Source organism: Barbus barbus (assembly GCF_936440315.1).
Source record: "Barbus barbus genome assembly, chromosome: 28".
In the NCBI taxonomy this organism is placed as follows: domain Eukaryota; kingdom Metazoa; phylum Chordata; class Actinopteri; order Cypriniformes; family Cyprinidae; genus Barbus; species Barbus barbus.
The window spans coordinates 3,979,821-4,005,933 of NC_136756.1; the positions used below are offsets into that span (position 1 = coordinate 3,979,821).

General features: G+C 38.6%; 1 protein-coding gene across 1 annotated transcript in view; it reads left to right on the top strand.

The window, feature by feature from the left end:
- Window positions 1–1,291: 1,291 nt before the first annotated feature.
- The window catches only part of LOC306848654 (peregrin-like), a 36,173-nt gene continuing 11,351 nt past the window's right edge, over window positions 1,292–26,113 (top strand). The window contains exons 1-11 of the mRNA XM_079383330.1: window positions 1,292–1,470; window positions 2,725–3,470; window positions 6,403–6,592; window positions 11,379–11,666; window positions 13,041–13,555; window positions 14,684–14,852; window positions 14,931–15,062; window positions 17,444–17,572; window positions 18,128–18,491; window positions 22,260–22,562; window positions 24,406–24,678. Coding sequence (XP_079239456.1) covers window positions 2,770–3,470; window positions 6,403–6,592; window positions 11,379–11,666; window positions 13,041–13,555; window positions 14,684–14,852; window positions 14,931–15,062; window positions 17,444–17,572; window positions 18,128–18,491; window positions 22,260–22,562; window positions 24,406–24,678 — 3,064 coding nt within the window. The 5' untranslated portion in view covers window positions 1,292–1,470; window positions 2,725–2,769. The remainder of the gene's footprint in view (window positions 1,471–2,724; window positions 3,471–6,402; window positions 6,593–11,378; window positions 11,667–13,040; window positions 13,556–14,683; window positions 14,853–14,930; window positions 15,063–17,443; window positions 17,573–18,127; window positions 18,492–22,259; window positions 22,563–24,405; window positions 24,679–26,113) is intronic.

The window sequence follows — 26,113 nt, forward strand, 5'->3', positions numbered from 1 at the left end:
TGTCCATATGTTTTAAATTCAACCTAGTCTGGGAATTAACTCATTGCGAGCATAATGACAATATCATTTTGGTTTGGCAAGATCACATTTTTCCTGTGAGAGAAAAGTTTTCACTCACTTGATTATGGTGACATATGTGTCCCTGCAGCACAAAAGCAGTCATCAGTAACACAGCTATATTTATAGCAATAGCCAACAATACATTGTATGGATCAAAATTATACATTTCTCTTTTATGACAAAAATCATTAGGATATTAAGATCATGTTCCATGAAGATATTTAGTAAATCTCCTACCGTAAATATATCAAAACTTCATTTTTGATTAGTAATATGCATTGCTAAGAACTTCATTTGAACAACTTTAAAGGAGATTTTCTCAATATTTAGATTTTTTTGCACCCTCAGATTCCAGATTTTCTAATAGTTGTATCTCAGACAAATATTGTCCTATCATAACAAACCATACATCAATGAAGACTTATTTTTTTTTTTTAAATGAGCCTTATGATTTTGTGGTCCAGGGACACATATTATGCAAGCATGCCCCAAGTGCAATAATACTAATAATAATAAATAAAACACACATTAACAGAAAATATTCAGTTTAATTAAAAAGAAATAGACATGTATATATATATATATATATATATATATATATATATATATACATTAGATAAATTAGATATATTTTCAAATAATTTTGAAAGGTTTGCATTTTAGGATAAGCACAAACAAATGGTTAATACGCTATGGGATGTTGGGAACATAATTGGTTTGTTTAAAGGTATAAGGTATAAACTAATTTTCCAAGAAATGTAAAACTTGCATTTTCAAGAAAGCTGTATAGTTTTAATCTCGTGTTTAGTTGAAGTGAGTAATTTAGCTGATTCCTGCGACGCATTCAAATACTGCTGCAAAGCCCATACACTCATATTCTTACCCCCGAAATGCCCATAAATTGAAGCCACGGAGCTTTATTTTATATAAGCATTACAAATACTGCAGCTAAAACATCACTAGTTCAATATTACACGCAGCAGAGTTTGTTTTTCTATTTGAATCCTAAATAGACGCAGCGCGCAACCGCGTGACACTCGTCGGCTGATTCGTCAGCACAGCCATCACAAAGCGTAGCAAAATAAATAATCAAGGACATATGGAGAGTTCCGACTGGATTTTATCAAGCATCTATGTTGACAGACCGCATGTCACGAAAGATAAATATTGTTGTGTAAATATTTTAAAAACGCGTTTTCCAGTGTGTCGGATTGGTGAATGTGCCGACACGGATCGCGCGCTGGCCCCTTTGTTCGATCGCTTCAGTTCCTGGTGTTATTCAGTGTGATGATCATAATTCATAAAGGACCCAGTTATTGAGCTCAAACCCTTCTGATCTGAATTAAACTCATCTCAGTGTGAATTGTTATCCTCGGAGTGAGCGTGGAGTCTACCGCGGAGTCTGGAGTAGTAAGTGTTTAATATTAACCATAAGATCACATGTAAACTCATATTTACGAGATCGTGTTTTTATACTTGACACATTTATAAAGCAAAGGCGGGTTTGTATACGATACGATACATGTGTTTGTGATTTCCTATGGTAATGCTACAGTATTGAATGTAGTTTGGAGTATCAGGTGAATTCATTATTGATGTATTTGGTAATAATTCAGTACTAAGCTATATTTCCAAGTCTGATGTTAGCATTATACCGTCACAACACGCTTTTGTGACTGAGCTGCATAAAGCGTAGTATAATATATTTCCGTGCATGTTTTGAGGTAAACAGATGGACTCTGTGTCTGTGTAGCCGCTCAAACACATCAGAATGGAGGGAAATTCATCTCTCAGTGCAACACTGTATCACTTCAGCCTCTCTTACTGTTTAACTTGTGCTTATATAAGAAATAAATAGAAAAAGCTAGTGTTAGAGGCTTCTTTTTTAAAATAAAACGAGTAATTAGAAAACAAATAGAGTGCAAGTCTTAAAGGGTAAAGTGTTTTTTTTAATAAAAAAGAACAAGAATAGAGATTGCTAGAGTTAGAGGGTCAAATAAAGATAGGGGTTACACACTATTTTAGACATTCTACTAACTATAAGTAACTTCGCAACTACATGTCAACTAACTCTCAGTAGGGTAGGTTTAGGGTTAGTAGAGTAAGTTGACACATACTTGGAAAGTTTCTGATAGTCAGTATGTTGTGGACCCTTTAAAATAAAGTGTTAGAAGATATTAAGCAGACCATCTACTAATACTCTAATGACTGCTAGTTGACATGTTTTTGCAAACTTACTGTTGCTTACTGTCGCCTCTGGCTTGCTCAGTTGGGGACACTTAATTTCCAGCGATATCGTCTGATTGCAAAGACACTATTTAAACTGAACTGAGCTGGATGATGACATCACTGAATTCAATAATCAAATGCCTTTAACTGAAAATATATTTTTTTATCTTTTCATTTTACATTATTGACACACTATTTTCATATTTGATATTGTGCAGTTGCTTTGACACAATTTACATTGTTAAAAGCGCTATATAAATAAAGGTGACTTGACTTGTTAGTAGAATGTCTAAAGTGGACTATCAGAATAAAGTGTTACTGTAATAGTACTGGTCCTCCTTATTACTGCTCGATTGTGGAGCAAACATACTGGTGCTGGTCAGTTAAATCTGTGGACTGTGCACTCAAGTAAAAGCCTCTTTGTGGTCCTCACAGATGTGAGCCGGTCCTGTCGGTGACGCTGCAGTGTGTGTTGTCGGGATGGGGCTGGACTTTGACGTGAAGACGTTCTGCCACAACCTGCGGGCGACCAAGCCGCCCTACGAGTGTCCGGTGGAGAGCTGCCGCAAGGTCTACAAGAGCTACAGCGGCATCGAGTACCACCTCTACCACTATGACCACGACAACCCGCCTCCGGCCCAGGGCTCCCCTCAGAAGAAGCGCAAGGGCCGGCCGCCGCGGGCCGCCCTGCCAGGGTCCGGCGATGGCCCCGACTCCAGCACGGGGTCAGGGGTCACGGGGCAGGGCCCGCTGCCGGGCAGCCCCGCCGAACACTCGGAGCACTCGCACTCGCCCGTTAGAGAAAGCATGACCTACGCCGAAGCCCAGCGCATGGTGGAGCTGGAGATCCGCGGCCGGGTCCACCGCATCAGCATCTTCGAGAACCTGGACGTGCTTTCAGAGGAGGACAGCGGTGCGGAGGACCCCCCGTCGACAGGGACGGCCGGCTCAGCGGCCTGCAACGGCGAGGCCGGGGGAATCGGCAAGGACAGGTCGGACAGTTCTGCGACCAATGGTGAGAAAGGGCCGCAGAAAACGGGAAAGCACAAGAGCAAAGACAAAAAGAAAGACAGCAGCTCGCACCATCACATGAACCCACCGGTCAAGCTGCCGGAGGTGGTGTTTCGAGAGCTGGATCAGGAGAGACCGGATGCTCCCCCTCGACCCATGTCTTACTACAGGTACAGCTCTGCGCACACCAAACACTTGCTATACACATATCTGTGTGTGTGTGTGTAATCATAATTACTCTAGGAGGTGTAACAACACTCTACAATGTGAGTAAATCACTCGCATATGAGACTAAATCTTCACTCTGGGCGACTAAATGATGTCTAATATTAGCCACTGGCTGATAAATTCTTAGATTTTACTCGCCGGTGTGTGAGTTGGAGGCTGAGTATAAGTGTAGCACATATATTTTCACTCATCGAACACACTGACCGAGCGCTTCTGAGTTTCTCTCTCCGTCAGGCGATCTGTGCTGTTTTTCAGTTCATCTGAATGGATGTGTTTGGCACACCGTAAACTCTAGTGTGAAGGCGCTTTATCTCACACACACACACACACACACACAGAGAGAAAGAGAGAGTCTTACAAAACATGCAGAATTAACGCGCTACATGTAAACGATATTCTTTGTTGTATTTTCCTGTCAAAATTAGGGAGTTCCTTTTTATGAATGAACTAATCCGCAAACGACAATCTGATTGGCTGGCGCTCGCCTACTATTGTCCCTGTTTTGATTTCAGCAAATCAGTTTGAGCGAACACACACAACCTGACTAATATTCATGAATCCAGCAGCTCGTTAATCCTTAGTGTGCTTTATATTGTAGTAGAATTCGTATTATTATTATTATTATCATCATCTTATCATTGTTAGTTTTCCCCCTTTTTCTTTTTTTTTTCTTTTTTACAGAAACACTGAATGATCAACAATATCTTAAGCATCCACCAGTCCTAAGTTCAGTTGAAATGACTAATATGCATTCACACATGGTTTTAATTCTAATTACTATAGTATCATTAAATAATACTTGATTATCATAATATCATATTATAATGCTTGACTGAGTGATGCTAAGAGTGTACTTTCAGATATTTAAAAAGCTGTGCCATTTTACAAAACATTATATGTGTGTGTATACATATATACACAGTGGCATGCAAAAGTTTGTGAACCCCTTGCAGAATCTGTGAAAATGTGAATAATTTTAACAAAATAAGAGAGATCATACAAGATGCATGTTATTTTTTATTTAGTACTGTCCTGAGTAAGATATTTTACATAACAGATGTTTACATATAGTCCACAAGACAAAAACAAAATAGCTGAAATGATTAAAATAACCACATTCAAAAGTTTGGGAACCCTTGGTTCTTAATACTGTGTGTGGTTATCTGGGTGATCCACGACTGTTTTTTTTTTTGTTTTGTGATGGTTGTTCATGAGTCTCTTGTTCTGAACAGTTAAACTGAGCACTGTTCTTCAGAAAAATACTCCAGGTCCTGCAGAATCTCCAGTTTTCCAGCATCTTTTGCATATTTGAACCCTTTCCAGAAGTGACTGCATGTGTATGAGATCCATCTTTTCAGACCGAGGACAATTGAGGGACTCAAACACAACTATTACAAAAGGTTCAAACATTCACTGATGCTCCAGAAGGAAACACGATTCATTAAGAGCCGGGGGTGAAAACTTCTTGAATTTGACGATCAAGGTCAATTGTACTTAATAGAGCAAAAACAGGCAATATAGAGTCTAAAATGTAAGTCTCTTAATTAACTTCTTATTTATTGAACTGTTGTAAAAAATCAATATCACATTTGAAATCATGGTAATATTTGGAGAAAAACGGCACTCTTTGTGCAAAATGGATTTACTATATGAAGTAGTATAAATATATACATTTTCTGCCCCCATGTCTTGAATTTGTGATCATTCTAAATGCATTTTAATAGACTCATGCAGTGAAAGAACACACTCTAAATGCACATGCACATTTTCCAAAATACTCTATAACGTCAAATTGCACATTGTTAAAACAACAATTATGATATTATCGAAGACGATATATATCGCACACCTGTACTCTGGAGGGTGAACTAATCCTCCACATCCTGGTCACCATTAGTGATCGACCGATATTGGTTTTTTGACTGCCGATATCTTGGAAACCAGGGTGGTTGATGGCCGATAGTTAGCCGAAATAATTTGATTTAATGTTAATTAATATTTAAGAAAGTTGAAATCATTTGAAAACACCAAAAAAAATCAATCTGGAAAATAAACATACTTTAGATGACAGTATTTTTCATAAATAAATATTTTATAAAAAATATAATTAAAAAGGATGTAAACACTGTAAGGGCACTCCGTATTCTGGGACGTTTGTGTGCATTGGGAATCATATTGTTCAAATAAAGCCAAGGTAACAGTCATTACATACAGCACACAGTGAAAATGACAGTGGGCAAATGCATAAAGTGCAGCATAATTTGAAATCACGAGTTTAATGTTTAAACTAGCATTCAATTCGACCTGAAAATCAGGCAGAGCACACACGATCATGCAGGATACACATGCACTCTTCACAAGATCTCACAACTGGATTCTAATAAGTTTGTGAAATTAAATGTTCAAAGATTTGTTTAAATTATATAAATGCGTATTTGCTGAATGCTGACAGCAAACAATGTTTGCCTTTCTGTTACTAATAATATAAAAACAAAAATTATAATACTTTTTGTATACATTTAATCCCTTTGTTTAACCGTTCTGTCTGATTATTAGACAGACTTCTATCCGTATTAGACACAACTGTTAACGATGACAGCGAGCAAGAGGGAGAATGTGAGCACTGTGTGGTCAGGTGCTGCCACTCTCAGCGTCGTCAAAATAAAAGTCTTGAACGCATCGGCCAAACAGAAAAACGTATTGGCCGATGCGATATATCGGTCGACCACTAGACACCATCTGATCAATGGATACGATCTAATTCTCTCAGAAATGTCTCTCTATTAACCATAGTATGTTCATTTGTGTGTGGCATGAGATATGAATGGAGCACCCTGGCGCTATACTCTTCACCCTTCCTTCACCTCCTCTCAGGTACATTGATAAGTCTGCTGAGGAGCTGGATGAGGAGGTGGAGTACGATATAGACGAGGAAGACTACATCTGGCTGGACATCATGAATGACAAGCGTCGTGCTGACGGGGTGGCACCCATCCCTCAGGAGGCCTTTGAGTATCTGATGGATCGACTGGAGAAGGAGTCCTACTTTGAGAGTCACAACAAGGTGAGCTGCTTTCTAAATGAAGCTTCGAAAAACTAGTTTAAATGGACCAAATTATTTTGACATGTTTTGACATCTGAAGCTGTGTAAGTAAAACAGTGCATTTTAGTCAGCGATTGAAGTCATGTTTACTTAAGACGATTATTTTACTTTTTGAAACATCATGCTGGGGTGGGCGATATGACCAATGCTATTGGTCGATATGACCAATGAATTTTAAATGCTATTGAAATTTCACAATACTGATCCACAATAATGTTTCTTATTTAAGCTAGAAAAGTTATTCAGTCAAGAGCAGTTCGTGATTTATTTTTTGTGTGTGTGTGATAAACATGAAACTGTTCACAGTCACTTAAAGGAGATTCAGTTTACACCAAAATGAAAATTCTGCCATTATTTACACCTGAGATATTTCTGTTCCATGTAACCAAAAAATTAAGATATTGTAAATGAGTGGTTTAACCCAAGTTTTCTGACACAATTGCTTTATAATATGAACAGATTTAATTTAGGATTTTATTCATTTAAAAACATTGATCAATGCGTGCTCAAATGTGCTTGCTTGACACGCAAGAACCAATGAGGTTAATATATATGAGATGCTCAATATAGGTTTATATGTGAATAACATTTTAAATCTGTTCGTCACAAAGGGAGAAGTCTTAGATTAAAGCACTTGATTCAAATGGATCATCATCTTTCTGAAGCGTCAAAGTATTAGTTACATGGACGTTCAATGGAATTGTGGAGTGAACTATCCCTTTAAAGGGGTCATGACATGAGAAATCAAATTAGCCTTAATCTTTTAGCATATAAGAGATCTTTGTACCATTAAAACATCCTGCAAGTTTCATAGCTTAAAACGTCCTCCTCATTATAAACCAAGCATTTATTTAATCAAGCTCCAAAATAGGGATGTGCGACATTGACAAAAAATAATATCTCAATGTTTTCTGGGATTTTATCGATAACGATAATCAGACGATATTTTGCTGAGTGTGTTATTGTGCTGGTATCTTAAGGACTGCCGTGGACAGCTGACTTCTAAAGTTTTTGATATACAGTGTAGTCAAATTCCTACAAATGTAAGTCTCTTAATCAACTTCTTGTTTATTGAACTGTTGTAAAAAATCAATACCACAACATTTGTAATCATGGTAATTTTTGGAGAAAAACGGCACTCTTCGTGTGATATTTAGAGGTCGACCGAAATGGGGTTTTCTCTAGCCGATGCTGATTTTTAGAAATCAGGGCAGCCGATATATGATGCCGATTTTTATTTTTTATTTTTATTTATTTTTTGGCCGATATGTTTGGCCGATTTTCTTTCTTTCTTTTTTTCCCTTCATCTCAGGGATGTCCTTTTTTTCAGTAATTTATCAAAATATTTAAAAAGGTTTGCTGCATGGTTAAAATATGCTGTGCATATAAAAATTGTGTTTTTTAGAGAGAGAGAGAGAGAGAAAAAAAGTCACGTATAAGTCGCATTTTATTATTTCATTCAGAAATAGGCCTAATGCCGACGTGAAATGTTTACAAACATTATAATAAACACTGTAAACATAGCTAGGCTATTTTAGTTCCCCTCACTCCACAACAAATTCTTTCAATTAACAGTATTTAGAAAAGAACAAGAATTAAAAATATAAGAAGCTAGCTATAAACGACAAGCCAAAACAAATTCATTTAGGTTAAAACGAAACTGAAACCAACATTGGGTCTCTCATTCGATCAGAGGAATTTTGGGTTTTCATGAGCTGTATGCCAAAATCATCAATATTAAAACAATAAAAGGCTTGAACTACTTCAGTTGTGTTGTAATGAATCTAAAATATATGAAAGTCTAATGTTTATCAGTACATTACAGAAAATAATGAACTTTTTCACAATATGCTAATTTTTTGAAAAGGACCTGTGTATATATATATATATATATATATATACTGCATGTTCGCTAATTCAGAAGAATGTCTTTAGTTTTAATTTGTCTAACTTTCGATCTCCCCGGGCGCCGCAGCATAAATGGCTGCCCACTGCTCCGGGTGTGTGTTCACTGCTGTGTGTGTGTGTGTGTGTGTGTTCACTGCTGTGTGTGTGTGTGCACGTTGGATGGGTTAAATGCAGAGCACGAATTCCGAGTATGAGTCACCATACTTGGCTGAATGTCACTTCACTTCACTTCACTTCATCTGACCCTTTTTAAATGGTGGGCGTATACGCAGCTGGCTAGAGCAGTGCTGATCGGGGAGGAGGTGCGCTCACTCTGTTGGTTAGTAAGACTGTCACTCAAGGCTGGCAGTCGTGCATATGCTCTGGATCAGAGTAATATCGCACCCACATCGCAGGCTTTGCAATTAGCAAATCGCAACGTCTCAAATCGTGATTGCGATTCGATTTCGATTAATCGCACAGCCCTACCAGGTAGTTCTCTCTTCAAAAAGTTTGCAGGCAGAGGGGGACATCACAGGGTTATCCGTTGTGCCAGTGGAATGGCAATCTGCTTACCGCACGAGGCAGCATCACGTGTTGCTTGCAGACGCGCCTGTATATTAATCGGCCTAATTTGCAGCACAATTGGCCGATGCCGATTAATAAAAAAATGCCATAATCGTCCGGCCAATCAATCGGTCGACCTCTAGTGATATTTATTAACTATATGAAGTGTTATTTGTGATCATTCTAAATTAGTGCTGGGCGGTATGACCAAAAATTTATATCACGGTATTTTTCTAAATTAAATCAGTTTCACGGTATATGATGATTTTTTTTTCTCCAAGCATGACCGGGTGTTAACCATATTTTCTACTGATTGAGAGAGGAAATACTGCAATATACTGCAGTAGATTGACCTAGAATTTTTTTTAATTTTACCTGAAGATATTGATTCCTTTCATGATTCAAGAGTTTTATTTGTCACATACACAATTATACAGAGTATAACCAGCAGTGAAATGTAGGTCAGGTCCGCTCCTAGGACAGTGCAATTTTATAGAATACAAATATTAAGAAAAAGAAAAGTAGAAAAAAATGAAAGAATAAAATAACATAAAAGATAAAAAAATATAAATATAAATGTGCAGGTCAGTGTTGTTGACATAAATAGTAATATAAAAGGAATGTGCAAAAGAGTTGTACAGGGTATTTAAATAGCAGCAATATGAGGTAGAAAAATTATGAATAGCTTATTGATATGGTGATATTTACATGGAGTCAAGTGATGTTATGACACAGAGTTAGAGTTTAGGAGCCTGATGGCCTGGGGGATTGTTTGTCATTTAGTGTTTCTATATATAAAAAAAACTAACAATAATACGGAAAAGGTCACAATACTGCTACGAAATCTACTACTAATAACAATATAAAATTCATGCTGGGTTCATGAATTTTAATCAGGTTGTCTGTTCGCTCGAATTGATTCGCTGAAATAAACAGGGACGCGTAATATGTGAACGCCAGCCAATGGGATTGTCTGGAAATGACGGTTTTATTTTGATCATGTTGTCAAAACACTCAATGCAATAGCGAGTGGGCCTTGATACTGTTTCCTACGCAGTGACGTTAGCCAATCATAACAGTGGCTGATTACTGAGTAGTAGACATGGGCTGGTATGTAATCTTAGATAAAAATATCACAGTTTCAGGGTATTGAGATTACAGCTTTAAAATGTTATCTTTAAATGTTGGGTAAAAAACAACAACTTTTTTTCCACTGAACACAATATATTTTATTTTTAAGAAACATATAGAACATTTTGGAACAGTAAACATGCCAGGATAAATAATTAAAATAAAGTTCAGTCACTTAAGTGAGCCTAAACCGGCAGCTCAATAATCAAAAACATAATCAAAACATTGTAAACTTAATTAAAAACGTAATTAATGACAGAATTGTTTTTTCATTTTTGAGTGAACATTTTAAGACATAACCCACTGCATTTATATGAATGTTCGCCAAGATGGGCATTTTAACACAATTCTGTGTGTATCTGAGCAGACAAGTACAATAAGATGTGACGAAGAACTCCATTCATCACTTGCACTGTGTGACAGATTGTTTCATTTGTTCTAAAATGTATACATGTTGTCAAATCTGTAGCGGTATATCCCTAAATCATGCATTTATTGAACTTAAAAAAACTTACCTGACTGGGAGTGAGTTTGTGCTTTTAGGGAGGAGTGAAAGCCACGCTGGATTTATAACACAAGACAAAAATGACCGTGAAATGGAATGTGACACAACAATAGTTTTATCTCAATTATCAGTCAAAATCGTAAATGAAATTAAAATTTGATTAAGCACTAGATGACGTCACTGTTGACATTTGGATGGTCTCATGGATTGACACACACACACTCATGCGCACGCACACACACACACACACACACACACACACTCACTTGTTTCGCTATCCTTGTGGGGACTTCCATAGGCGTAATGGTTTTCTACTGTACAGACCGTATATTCTATTGCCCTACACCAACCCTACACCTAAACTTAGCCCTCACAGGAGACTGATTTAGATTTTCAAAAAACTTCATTCTGTGTGATTTTTATAAGCTTGTTTACCCGTGGGGACCTCAATTTAGGTCCCCACCGTGACACAAGTCCCCATGAGTCTGTGTGTTTTCAGGTTTAAGTCCCCACCAGGATATATAAACCTGTACACACACTCACTCTCACACACACACACACGCGCGCACACACGCATGCACGCACACACACACACACACACGCGCGCGCACACACACACACACACGTGTGATTGACGATGCTACTCTGCTCCTGCAGAGTGACCCCAGCTCTCTGATCGATGAAGATGCGGTGTGCTGCATCTGTAACGACGGCGAGTGTCAGAACAGCAACGTCATCCTGTTCTGTGACATGTGTAACCTGGCAGTGCATCAGGAGTGCTACGGCGTCCCCTACATCCCCGAGGGCCAGTGGCTGTGCCGCCGCTGCCTGCAGTCGCCCTCCAGAGCCGTGGACTGTGCCCTGTGCCCGAACAAGGGCGGCGCGTTCAAGCAGACGGACGACGCGCGCTGGGCTCATGTGGTGTGTGCTCTCTGGATCCCTGAGGTGAGCAGTGTGTGTGTGTGCTGCAGAGACCGATTCTTAAAGAACCAGGAAAGGCTGTGATCATCTTGATCTGTGTCTTACATGACTGTGATGGCGTCTGCTGAATTTCATTAATTCACTTTTTTTCCTGCTTCGCTCTGGGATCAACTCACATTAATGAACATTTACTCCAGAAGATAATCAGTCTTTAGATGTTGTGTTGAAGTCTTTTGAATGTGTGACTCCCCGTAAAATTACTGTTACAAATATTACTGTTTGGTTAGATTTCACTGTTTTAGGTTCTGATTCGATTTGATCTTGATTCATTTGGATATCAGGTACAGTACATGTCAGGACAAACTAAAGCTGTAAACTATACAGGAAACCCTGTCAGTTGGTGCATGACTAATATCAAAGGTTAAGCTTAAACTATTACATTTGATTATGTGAGTATTTTTAGATATACTATAATCAAACACCCAAAGAAAAACTTGTGCAGTTTAAAAGTTTGTATATGACCAAGGCAGTTTTTATATCAACATTTTAACGATTTAATTTTTTCTACTCCAATCTGTTGCTGAAATATAAACATTTAAATGGTAGCTGTCATAAAAACTACTTTCATGACTGATTTATTCAAACATACATTCAGTAATGAAACTAAATATAATGAATGTGTAATATAATGCATTTAGCAAAATGCTCTTTTCTAGAGTTATTGACATTGATATGCTATGGATATTGAATGTTATTTCAGGGGTAAATGTGACGTTACGTGACACTTTATTTTCGTCTTTCCACTTTGATCAGTTACATGAGACACGATGCTTTCCATTTAGGCTAGTTCTGTATCTTTCCACATGCCTTTGTTCAGGTTTATTTTGTGTTGTAACAAATAGTAAAGAAGAAAAGATGATCGATTCATGCGCCGCTTAAACTGAGACGCTACAGCGATCTGTCACGCCACATTAAAACAGCATTTATTGCTTGAAGTTTATGATAAAATTGTCAGTTTTAAAGCTTTGTTTCTTTTCTTATTTCAAAAAATGTTTAGTTACTTTGTGAAGCATCAACAAAAAGCAGCATAGACTGAGTTGATCTTGGGATTTAAGAATCGATATCACATCATCAACATGAAGATCGCTCATGAAATCATTAACCCAGCCCTACTGCCAAATAGAATCAGTGCATCCCTAGTTAGTCCATGCGAGTTATTTCACAAAAATGGGAAATCTTGCCTTGGCAACTAGCTGAAATAATAGTTTTTTTAAATATAAATTTAAGTAACCCTGGCTGCACGGAAGGTACTTTTTGCTCAGTTCTTCATCACATTATGTCTGGTTATAACACATTCAGGTGTTGTTTTCCTCATATCATGTCCTGCTTTCCTGACAGGTGTGTTTTGCTAATACTGTCTTCCTGGAGCCCATCGACAGCATCGAGCACATCCCTCCTGCCCGCTGGAAGCTGACCTGCTACATCTGTAAACAGCGCGGCTCTGGCGCCTGCATCCAGTGCCACAAAGCCAACTGCTACACCGCCTTCCACGTCACCTGCGCTCAGCAGGCCGGCCTCTACATGAAGATGGAGCCGGTGCGTGAGACCGGCGCTAACGGGACTTCATTTAGCGTGCGCAAAACAGCCTACTGCGACATCCACACGCCGCCAGGCTCTGCCCGGCCCCTGGGGGGTGTAGGTGGGGCCAGCGTAGGCTCCTCCCACAGTGAGGGCGAGGCGGAGGATGAGGAGGACGTGGCGGGCGGTGAGGAAGACGGGAAGGGCTGGAGCTCGGAGCGCGCCAAGAGGGCCAAAGCCAAATCACGGATGAAGATGAAGAGGGCCAGAAAGATCCTGGCCGAGAGGAGAGCGGCTGCGCCCGTGGTATCAGTGCCATGCATTCCACCGCACAAGTATGCAAGATATTTGCTTTGATCCCAAAATAACATGAATAAATCACCCCCTATAATGTCATGTTGCTCTAACTTTGAGTAATGACACTGAAGGCTGCTGTTTATTTCAAATGAAATCAAAGAATGAACAGGGTTGATGTACACTGCCGTTCAAAAGTTTTGGATCAGTAAGATTTTTAACGAGTCACTTATGCTCAATTATTTGATCAAAAATACAGATAAAACAGTAATATTGTGAAATATTATTCTAATGTAAAACAGCCGTTTTCTATGTGAATGTGTTAAACTGTAATGTATTTCTGTGATCTGCAGCTGTATTTTCAGCATCATTACTCCAGTCTTCAGTGTCACATGATCTTCAGAAATCATAAGAATATACTGATTTATCATCAACGTTGAAACTGTTGCGCTGGTTAGTACTTTTTGTAACCTGTGATAGTTTTTATTTTGATTCGTTGATGAATAAAAAGTTAAAAAGAACAGCAATTCAAAATAGAAAATTTTTGTAACAATGTAAGTTACAAAAGTTACTTTTATCCATTTAAAACATAATTTCTGAATAAAAGTATTAATTTCTTAAAAAAAAAAAAAAGCGAGAGAAAAAAGTTGCCGACCCCAAACTTTTGACACTACACATATTGTAACACAAAATTTCTATTTAAAAAAAAACACTGTTCTTTTTCACATTTTATTTATCAAAGAATCTGGAAAAAAGTATGATGGGTTCCAAAAAATATGAATGTTTCTAACATTGATGATAAATCAGTATATTATTATGATTTCTGAAGATCATGTGACACTGAAGACTGGAGTAATGATGCTGAAAATACAGCTTTGATCACAGGAATAAATTACAGTTTAAAGTATTTTAAAATAGAAAACTGTTAATTTAAATTTCAATAATATTTCACACAGTTAGATTTTTTTCTGTATTTTTGATCAAATACAGACCTTGATGAGCAGAAGAAATGTCTTTAAAAACACAAAAAATCTTACTGATCCCAAACTTTTGAAATTTCAAACGTTTAATGGTTCTTTAGGAAATGTAATGGTCAGATGAAATGTGCAAAGCGCTCTGACACTCCAGAAGCTCTAGTGTGACCGAGCGTGTGGTGTCTCCTGCTGTAGGTTGAGTAAGATCACCAGTAACCTGACGGTGCAGAGAAAGAGTCAGTTCATGCAGAGGCTTCACAGCTACTGGACGCTGAAGAGACAGAGCCGCAACGGCGTTCCTCTCCTGCGGCGTCTCCAGACGCACCTGCAGTCGCAGCGCAACGCTGAGCCGCTCCCCGCCACGGTCTGTACACGGCACGATTCACCGGGAGAAACACCAGCAGGAGCTTCTCACTGATGCTGTGTTTGTGTGTTTGAACAGAGGGACGGCCAGGAGAAACACTCGATGCTGAAGGAGCAGCTTAAAGCATGGCAGAGACTTCGGCACGACCTGGAACGAGCCCGACTGCTGGTGGAGCTCATCCGCAAGAGAGAGAAACTCAAGAGAGAGACTGTAAGGCCCAGTCCCTATTCTGTTTTATACCCCTTCACCTACCACCACTACTATAGCGTTACACGTCATCATACGTCGTCTAGCTCCTACAATACACACACCTATACTGGTGTGCATTAGAGCCTTTAATTACCGTTCTACATTAATGAGCTGCTTACTGACACACACACACACACACATATCAAAGATCGTGCAGCTCACACATCCAGGAGCAAAGAAACTTATCAACGCTGCCTTGTGACTTTTAAGTAATTGTTTAAATATTCGCGTCAATATATTTTCCAGCAATGAGGATAAAATCGCTATTTTTGAAGTAAACTCACTCATTGTAATGAGACGCACATACACAACTTTCATCTCTCTCTCTCTCTCTCTCTCTCTCTCTCTCTCTCTCTCTCTCCAATATTGGAATTATATTCGAATTTAAAAGGCATTTAAATTAGGGGGGGGGGGGGGGGCTTTTGGCTTCTCTCCTGAGGCCACCAGAGGGAGCATCGTGCAAAATATTACTAATGCATGTTTCTTCAAAGCAACAAAATAACACGACTACCTTTGAAAAAAGTGCATAATGTTTATAAACCATATATGATTAATTAAGTTGCTTAAATAATTAGAATAAAAACAGCATCATGTATGAATGTGTAGTTTAATACAAAGGACCGAAAACCAATCACAGAGTACTTTTTCACTTAAAACATGAGATGCAGTGGGATGGGGGAAAACCGTCATAAATTCTCAAGACATTTACATTAATTTTAAATGTCTTTCTAAACATGCGGCTCTCTTGTGCGAGACGCGGGTGTAACGCTGATAGATGTCTCTCTAGAAGATGTGATAAATATGTGTTCTGTGTGAACGGCTTGGTTTCAGTTTTGAGGTAAACAACATCTTCTCCGCACTGATATTCTGTTTTTCCACAGTATTTTGAATGAACAACGTAGCAGCGCTGCATCTAGTGGCTTCAACTGGATAAGCTAAGAAAAGCATTAAAATGCCACGACACCTAAATCATCATCACATCTCGTGCCACCGATAAAGCTGCCTGACGCACTCCTAATATTCGATTACAACATTTTTGCATTCGATTTGTGGATTTCTATTTTAAATTTGAGGAATATTCAAAATGTGAATATTTTTTCGCAGCCCTAATGTCTGTGGTGGTTATGGCCCTGATTAGACATGAAGATATGTTGTGGCACTATCGTGCAGTCAGTAGTGATAACGTTAGCGGTTTTTTGCAAACATTTCTTTGCATAACATGACTGTAAATATGAACACAATTGAATGTAACATAAAACAAATGATTGCTTTTCATTAAAATCTTTATTAATGCCAAAAAATGCTTGCATTTATGGGTCTGTGTAGAAAAGTATTTGTCGTATAAGTTCACTTGCATTCGGTGTTATTTTGACTAGTGCTGGGCGGTATGACCAAAAATTGATATCATGGTATTTGAAAAAATTATACCAGTTTCACTGTATGTGACGGTATTGTTTTTTTCATGCATGACCGGGTGTTAACAACATTTTCTACTGATTGAGAGAGGAAATACTGCAGTAGATTTACTTAGAATGTGCTATTTTACTGTCATGATGAGCGAATGTTGTAGAAAAATTCCACACTAAATAGTGACTAAACACGACCCATTACTACATGTTAACCAGGAGACATCGTCTGATAAAATCAACACGCATCTACTCTGCTGCCTGCGTCTGATTAACAAACTACAAACAAAAAAGTGCATAATATTAACAGACAAACTCATATTTATAATTCCAAACTGCCAGTAAGCGACAGGTGCTTGGAAACGCTGTTCTGTACTCAATTATTGACGAGTCTGCTGCGGTGTGGCCAGCTGAATGCGGTGGTGCTTTTCCGCTCACTGCAGAACAGACCTCGTGCTTGCGGTGTATCACTGGCGACATCTTCATCTTCCAACTGAACCATAGCTAAGGTTTATCCAAAAAAGTCACTAGGTTTGTCAGTATGCATATTCTATGGAAAAAAAGCTGCTAAAAAGTTGCTAAATCTAGTTCTGAAGTCACGCTCGTGTGTGTGAGACTCGGGAGCTGATGGCAGCGGGTGGTGGATATTGTGGATAAGTGCTTCTGTGTCATCACGTTCTACTAGTTCTACAGCTTTAGTTTTGGAACTTTCACGCTTAGCAACACATATACAGTGAAATATCTCTCCACAGTGCAACAGTGAAAAAAGACCCCCCTCAAACAGTGTAGCGTTCCGAACATTGTTTAAACAACATACACCGGTATTGCGATATTTAAAAAATTCATATTGTAAGAAAAATAAACACTGGTATCTGTATGAACCGGTATACCGCCCAGCACTAATTTTGACTGACGTGTATTTCTGTGTTTGTTCAGATCAAGATACAGGAGGTGGTGTTAGAGATGCAGTTGACTCCATTGCTGGTGTTGTTGCGAAGCACACTGGAACAACTGCAGGAGCGGGACACCAATAACTTCTTCACCGAGCCTGTACCTTTAAGTGAGGTACACACGCACGGCCCTTACAGAGGTGTCTTGAACTCCTCTAGGATACTGGATAATCTATAAACTTTCATAGTAATTCTGCTGCTGCTTGTCTTTTGTTTTTCGGTACTCTGTGTTACATAATGTGAAGCTGTTTTTGCGCTGATGCCAGAATTGGCATCCCCTCAGGACCTCAGATGATGCCAGCCCTCAAACAACAGACAAAACTACCAAATTTTGCTATAAGTTTAATTGCAACATATTGCAGTTAATAGTGTTCACCGTCTGTTTGATTACACGTCATTAACTAACTGCATGAAATTTGACTGTACATTTCTGCCATATGGACATCAACTTGACACAGTCACCACTGATAAGCTACTACTAAATATAACGTTGAAACTTTAAAATAGAAACTTAAACTTTCTGTAAAGCTGCTTTGCAACGATTTTTATCGTGAAAAGTGCTAAACAAATATGCTTGAATTGAATTCAATTGAATGTAGTTCTACAAATACTGACAAATGCTTCAGATATAGCCCTTACTGTGAATGTGGTTGTGTTGTGTCTTCTCCAGGTCCCAGATTACCTGGACCACATCGAGCGGCCAATGGATTTCCAGACCATGTGGAAGTGTTTAGAGTCGCATCGCTATCTCAGCTTCGAAGCTTTCGAGGGTGACTTTCTGTTGATCGTCAACAACTGTTTGAAGTACAACGCCAAAGACACTGTTTTCTACCGTGCTGCGCTACGATTGCGAGAAGCAGGTGGCGCTGTTTTACGGCAAGCTCGCAGACAGGCAGAGAGAATCGGATTCGATTACGAGACGGGCTTGCATCTTCCTCGAGAACCAAGCCCGGATTCACCGCACGAACGAGAGCGAGATCGAGAAAGAGACAAAGACAGAGACCGAGAGAGATCAGCATCACTCATTGATGACTGTGAGTATGCTATCTAACAAAAAAATACACTAGCATTTGACTTAGTATTCTTAGCATATTAAATGCCTGTGTCCAGCCTAGGGATGTCAACTTTCAATCGTTCCCATGACCGATCATCGTTTAAATTAATGTACAGTTCTGGCATCAGAACACCAGCTTCCTCACTCGAATGAAAGGGGTTTTTAATCTAAATAAAAGGCTAGCGCACGTTACGCTTGGGATCATTATACTTGTTGGCTCTTTCATATTTTATTTTAAAACAAACTCGCAATGTTTGCAGTTGACACTCCCGCTCAATACCGAGACGGCAGAAAGCGCATTCTGTTTGTTGTCTTTATTTTATAAAAGCACAACATTTTGGTGACATTGTGAGTGCACACAAATAAAAGTAGACCCTTTACAGTGTAAAATTATGAATTACTCTTATGTTTATGAGCAAAAATGACAGTGTATTTTAAGCTGTTTCCACTGTTATTTAGAAAAACATGCAAGTCATTGCGCTGGCTCCTGCAATACATGCCTCAGCTTCCACTCTCTGCACAAACTATTGATACGCGTCTAATATCGCACATTTATCTAGGTTAAATGTTTAAACTAATATTGTGACATGTCAGAAGTATAAATTATTATATGATTTAAAACGGGTTTATGGGTGGATTTTCATATTGGTCTGAACAAAAACTGGATTATTGGATTAAAAGACTGGATTATTGAAAATGCACATTCGTTCTCTGCCAGTAGGAGGTGCTTTTGGGACATCAGAAATATTTACGCGGTAATGGCTGTAAACAAAGCAGTGCTCAGCTCATTAATGATGCTATATCAATGTAAAATGAAAATGCCATCGAAACTTTTCTGAAGACAATCCGTTCCCTTCGGAGGTTCATTTATATAAAAACTTGAATTAGCAAGAATGAGAAAAGTGTGAAAAAATATAGCCTATATTGATGAGGAAAGTCCACTGATGAGTTACCAGCGTTGTCAATCGATTAAAATATTTAATCGCATGATTGTCTTGAGTTAACTCGCGAATAATCACAACTTAATCACACGTTTTTATCTGTTCTAAATGTACCTTAAATTAATAATTTTCATGTTTTTGATACTCTAATCAACATGGGCATGGACAAATATGGATGCTTTATGCAATATGTTTATTATTAGTGAAACCACCATAGTTAGCATAGAGCTTGAAGACTAGACAAAAGGTCATAGATGTTTTTCAAAGAACTTCTAATATCTATTAGACACATGAAAAAGAACATAGAAATACCAGGTTCCCGATACTTCTCTTTCTTTGCACTGAGCAATTTACTGACACAGCTCACTTCTTCTGCAAAATGTAATTATTATTATTTTTTTTATTAGATTTGTCTGCCTCTCTGTGCCACATACTGTATTTTGATGCAGCTAAATTCTCAATAAAACTGTTTTCATTGGCACATTTTACTGTTTCTGTTGTCACACAATGTGAAATATTGACTGAAACGCGACAAATTAAGACTACATAACCAGCTCTCCCTTCCAAGATGTTAATCTGCACAAAAATCCTGATTTATATTCGTGCCGTCGTCTGATAAAATTAAATAGGCTACACATAAGATAAAGACAATAGCTGTGCTGTGATTTTGTCTATACTTGCATATAAAATTAGAGAAGCAACATATCTGTGTTTTAACTGAATGCGCAGCTCCTTTCAGCCGTGCGGTGAACAGAGCAGACGCAGAGAGAGAGGTGTGTGCGCTGGGAGAGACCTCGCGCTCGTGCGGCAGTCAGCTTCTGATGCATAATATTTTCATTTGCTACAAGCAGGATTCACAAGAAGCACGCTCAACTTGGACACGCAGACGGTTGCCGTGGTAATAAACACCGTAAACGGCAACCGTTTGCGTGTCCGCGCTTAATGCGCATCTAGTATAAAGCATTTTAGGGGGCCCTTGGCTTTTGGGGGCCCAAGGCAGTCGCCTACCTTTGCCTAATGGGTGAGTCCACCCCTGTGCTCGTGTCCCGCAGCCCGGTCAAAGCGCAGAGCCTGATATGAAGCAAGTAGCCTATCTGGGGAAATTGCATTTAAACGTGACTTAGTTACTACATTTCTATTGCTTTCCATGTTGAAGGACTTTGTATTGTTTCTATTTCAATGCACTTTTAAAGTTTGATCACTTAATTTGTACATTATTGAATTATTTTCTCAAAGATCCAGCCCAAAATTAAACTGCTTAATCGAGCGTTGATAACTTTAATCAATTACATCTTGATCATTGATTAATTGTTGACATCCCTAGTCCAGCCCCAACATTAAATTAAAATCATTCACAGTCGTAGTTTTGACAAAGTTTAACACATTTTTGTTGTAAAAAATATTAAATCAAGGTTGTACACTGTTTTCAGACATGTTTCAAATTTTGGTAATAGGATTGCAGATATTGTAGACCTCAGAAAATAAATGATTGAATGAGACCTCAAATCTAGGCCCTAGCCCGGCCCGTGTCCGACAGCTTATCAGAATTACCGGCCCCGGCCCGTCTTTTTCCACCCTTCTCCCAAAACAGCGTATACTACCGTTTCAGCTATTAAAGTAGTTCAGTTTTCTATGTAATGGCAAAATTATTATATTTCATTTCGTTTTTTGTTTTTTTAGTTAATTTAGAAAAATGTTTGGAGCATTTTCTCTTTGTTAAATATACATTTTTGTTTTTTAAAGTAATGACCAAGCGGCCAGCGGCAGACACTTGGCTGATCATATTCTTTGTTTGATCAATTTAGCCTTCTCAAATTATTACGACTTGCCTAAAATAAAATCTATAGATATAAAAGTTCAAGCATATAACGATGTTTAAACGTTAAACCTTGATAAATGTACACTGTATCCAATCGTTTGTGTGGAGAGTGGATGCTAAAGCACTCTTTGCAGGACACGGAGGCGCCAGCGCGATCACTTTTATTTTATTTTTTCAGTTGAAAAACTTAAAATAGGCTATGCCATCATTTTTGCTCATTAAGATAAGAGTAATGCATAATTCGGAACTGTAAAGGGTCTACTTTTATTTGTGTGCACTCACAATATGAACAAAACGTTGTGCTTTTATAATATAAAGAAAACCAACATGATGCACTTTCTGCCGTCTCGTCATGAACACTCGAAACTCAGCGAATACATGCCTCACAGGCATGATAAATATATCTATAGAAAGCTTTAAATTACTATTTAACGAAATAAAACAAATCGAAAACAAAAACTCTTTCATTATAATCCGTGAAGATGCATATCTCTCTGAAGGCGCATCTAATGAGTAGATGGCGAGTCAGGACCAGCAACTTCATCCTTGTGACACAGACTCAGAAAACACGAGTTTATTAGTAAATAATTAAAATATCTCCTTACTATTCCCCCCTAATTACTTTTGCTGGGGCTTTGCGACAAGCTTTAGCCAATTGTGTGTATTTGAACGCAGAACTCGAGCCACTCTTGACAGTTGTTTCCACCAGCACTGGATGTCTAAAATATAAAAATAAGGAGAAGCCTAATACAGGCCTGAGACCCGGCCTGCGTTTGAACTATGATGTGAAAATTGGCCCGAAGCCTGGCCCTTGGGGCATAAAAAAGTCAGGTCCTGTCAGGCCCTGGCTGAAATGCAGGGCTGTACTCCAAAGGTTAAACAGCTCGCTTCACTGACGGTTTTCTGAAAAGACACATAAAGGTTTCAGGTCATGTTTTGCACCTTTTTACATGGAAAGTCAATGTTCTGTTGTGGTCTTCTCTGACAGATTTCCTGGTGGAGAATCGGCGGCGTTTGCCTGTAGAGGAGCAGCTGCAGATCCTGGAGGCGCACTACATTGATGTCATGTCAGGGAAGCACAGCATCGGTCAGTCGCGGCGAGCTAAAGCCCTGAAGAAAGAGATGACGGTACTGAAGCGGAAGCTGGCCCACCAGCGCGAGGGCATCTGTGGCATGGGCAGCCTCGAGTCGGGCCTGTCGCTGGAGCGCGGCTCGGTCCTCGTGCATCACGGCTCAGGGGGAAACCGGCACGATGAAGGAGAGAGCAGCAGCCATGAGATCGGTGGGAAAGGTCAGAAAACAGCTTTGAACCAACCCCAGATAACCCCAGTGTCATGCTGTTAGTTTACAAAACAATCAGACTTGAGATTTTCCCCGGTGGAGAATAAAACGGGTTCAAATAAATTGAAATGTATAGTGTTATTTCTTTGTAAATTAAGGAAGCTCTCATTAAACTTAAAATGGCCATAGAACTTGCATATGAAGAAATAATATAATTGGCCACAAAAAGCTGGTTTGTGTTGGATTGAACTGTGCAGGAGGATACACCAATTACTGTTGGTCCACGTCGATAACTAAAAGAAAAGAAAAGGAAAGGAAAAAAACGGCATACTGTTTTTTTCTGCTCTTATAAATCTTATTAAAATATATTACACCATTCGACCCAAACAAGGTCTTCGTCAGGTCTTTGCCACTTTAATAGCTACCACACACAGACCACACAGTTTAACATATTTGTGACCAAGGACCACAAAACCAGTCATAAGGGTCAATTTTTTAAAAAAGAGATTTATACATCATCTGAATAAATAATCTTTCCACTGATGTATGGTTTGTTATGATAGGACAATATTTGTCTGAGATACAACTATTAGAAAATCTGGAATCTGAGGGAGCAAAAAAATCTAAATATTGAGAAAATCTCCTTTAAAGTTGTTCAAATGAAGTTCTTAGCAATGCATATTACTAATCAAAAATAACGTTTTGATATATTTACGGTAGGAAATATCTTCATGGAACATGAAGCATTCGCGGGCTGAGTTATTGTGCCCCCACTTTCCATCCTCTCCCCTTCTTGCTGAACGTGATGGATTTCTAAAGCGAAAGTGAAACCGATAAAACAGCGCACATAAGAAAGCGATTGCACGTGATTACACACACACACACACAACGTGATTTGTGCCCCCTCTATAAATTCAAATGCCCCCCTGATGGAGGTGCCCTGGTGCCGGCTCTGACTCCGATACACAAGACTAAAATCAATAGAATCTAAAAGCTTGAAGTGTCTACTTGACACTTAAATGAACGAATTCTAATCAAAAAGTAATATTCCTGATTATGTAATCCCTATGAAAGTAAAGCGAGGTACAGTCTTTCCCGTATCTGAGCTCATTATATGCAGTCACCTGCGCGCAAACGCCCTCACCTACAAAAAAATAAAATAAAAACAGATTAAAATTTTTTTCATCATTTTTGAAAGAAGACCTGCTATGAGGAATTTACCTCATAAGAACAGTGCGATCTGACATGGCTTTATTCAGCAGAGAAGATCAGTTCTGTCATTTATTCTTTAGTTTTGACATAAACCTGTCTGGATTTTACTAGTTGGGCTTTTCCCGAACATCTTGCCAAACTGAAATGTATTGTTTAACGTTTAAGCCTTTTTGTTATTCAGATATTTTGCAGAGTATTTCTATTTGTTAACCAAAGAATGTTAAAAAAAATTTTCATAACATTTTTTAAGTATTACAGTTGTATTAAAGCTAAAAGGCTAAACTATTCTATGTTTGACTCGAATTGAAAGGATAAAGAGTTTAATTTCTATTAAGGTTTATAGGGATTTTAAGATGTAGCCTAATTAGCGATTTTAATAATTAAGTTACTTATTGAGTAACTTGAGTACTTTTCAGACAGAGTAATTAGTAAAGTAATTTAAATACAATATTGATGATGTAATTAGTAACTGTAATTAATTACTTTTTGAAAGTAACTTACCCAACACTGTTTGGCATAAAAGAGAAATGTATAATTTTGATCCATAAAATGTATTGTTGGCTATTGCTACAAATATACCTGTGTTACTCATGACTGCTTGTGCTGCAGGGTCACATATAGGCTTTTCTATCTCTCTGTAGATCTGAGCACATCATCATCTGCTCTGGCCCCTGAGGTAGGCCGGCGTACCTCTGTCCTCTTCTCCAAGAAGAACCCTAAAGCCGCCGGGCCTCCCAAGCGTCCGGGTCGACCCCCTAAGAACCGAGAGGCGCTGCATGGACCGGGGGTGCTGGGGTCCAGTCCAATAGGCCCTCCGCAGCTCCCTTCACTCACCTCGTCCCGCAAGAGACCCCACAGTCCCCAGTCCAGCTCCAGCTCTGAGACCGACAGCGAGCACGATCACCTCATACTGGGTACGTCTGTTCCACATGCTTCTAAGGCAGCATCATGACTGACATGCAGCCTAATAAGTGACACATGCAGATGACTCGACATTGGCGGAAACTCAAACAGCACTCCTCACACAGAGCGTCTCAAAGTCTGATGATGGCATGTTGCTCAGCTAACCCTTACCATACTTTACTAAGCATTTTATACACCGCATCCAGAAATAATGGATACCATCGTCCACATTTAATTAGATGTGAGTATTTTTAAAAAGTACTTCTGGATATTTAATGAATATGACTTTGAGTGCAAGTTTCATGTAAAGACCAGGTAACGATATCAAAATCTCATGATACGATAATATTGCGATATGTAGTCTACGATACGATATTTATTGTGATACTTAAAAAAAAAAAGACAAATGAAGAATTGGAAAAAAAGAAAGTACATTTTGAAGTGAAATTATTCTATCTAATGCACTTTGAGAGTTCAAAATTAAGAGCTGCAACCCATGTGCTTAACTAAGAAAACTTAATTCAGAAAAAAGTCAGTGAATTGACTTTAAAGGGGACTCAACCTTCTCTTTATTTGTGATATGCTGTCTCAGTCTAACTTACATTCACACTGGTGTTTTAGGAAGCCAAACAAATTAGAATTCAGTGTGAACGGAGCGGAAAACACCGGATCACGAGCTGATCATCTGAACAAAGTGTGTGTTTCGCTTTGAAACATGCAGCGAAACAGACTTGATGAAGAGATTAAGCCATATTGTGCTTTCAGTTTGAGTTTGTTTGACACTGTGCCAAAGCATAATGGCCCAAAACACAACTTTAAAAGCCTTTTATGTTTGTGTTGTGATTGGCTCTTTCATTTGAAAGGCAGGAGGTGGCATAAAAATATATGCACAACAATTTATGAAATTAATGTTATTTTAAATATCCTATATACGGTATATACATTTTAAAACAACTAATAGGAACTCATTACAAGGCTGTAATATTATGATAATTCGTTACTGTCGATTATTGCTTTTGCTATTGTAATGATTATTGTTAAATAAGAGCATACAAACCATTTTTGTGTTTGGGGAAACGGCATGCCATATTCTTAGGCTACTCAGGCGAAACGATCTGAACATTAGTGCTTTTTTATGCATTAGAAAATCAAAACTTCACCTTGGCTATTTCAGTAGCATGGAAACCAAAATGATTATTCAGACTGGGAATAAATGATATGCAGAAGGTGAGCAGCCTCTCACTGAAGCGGTCATGGCTTATGTTGAGCGCAGGTTCTGCATGTTTGCATCTCCTGTTATAATCACTGACGATCTCTACACTGCCAAACAAATCTCATACTCGTATTATAAACAACAAAGTGCAGATGTGATGTGAGGATTTGCAAGAGTGCTGCGCAGCGGATTTCTTCACTGCTAACTAATCTGAACGCCTCTGATTGGCCGTT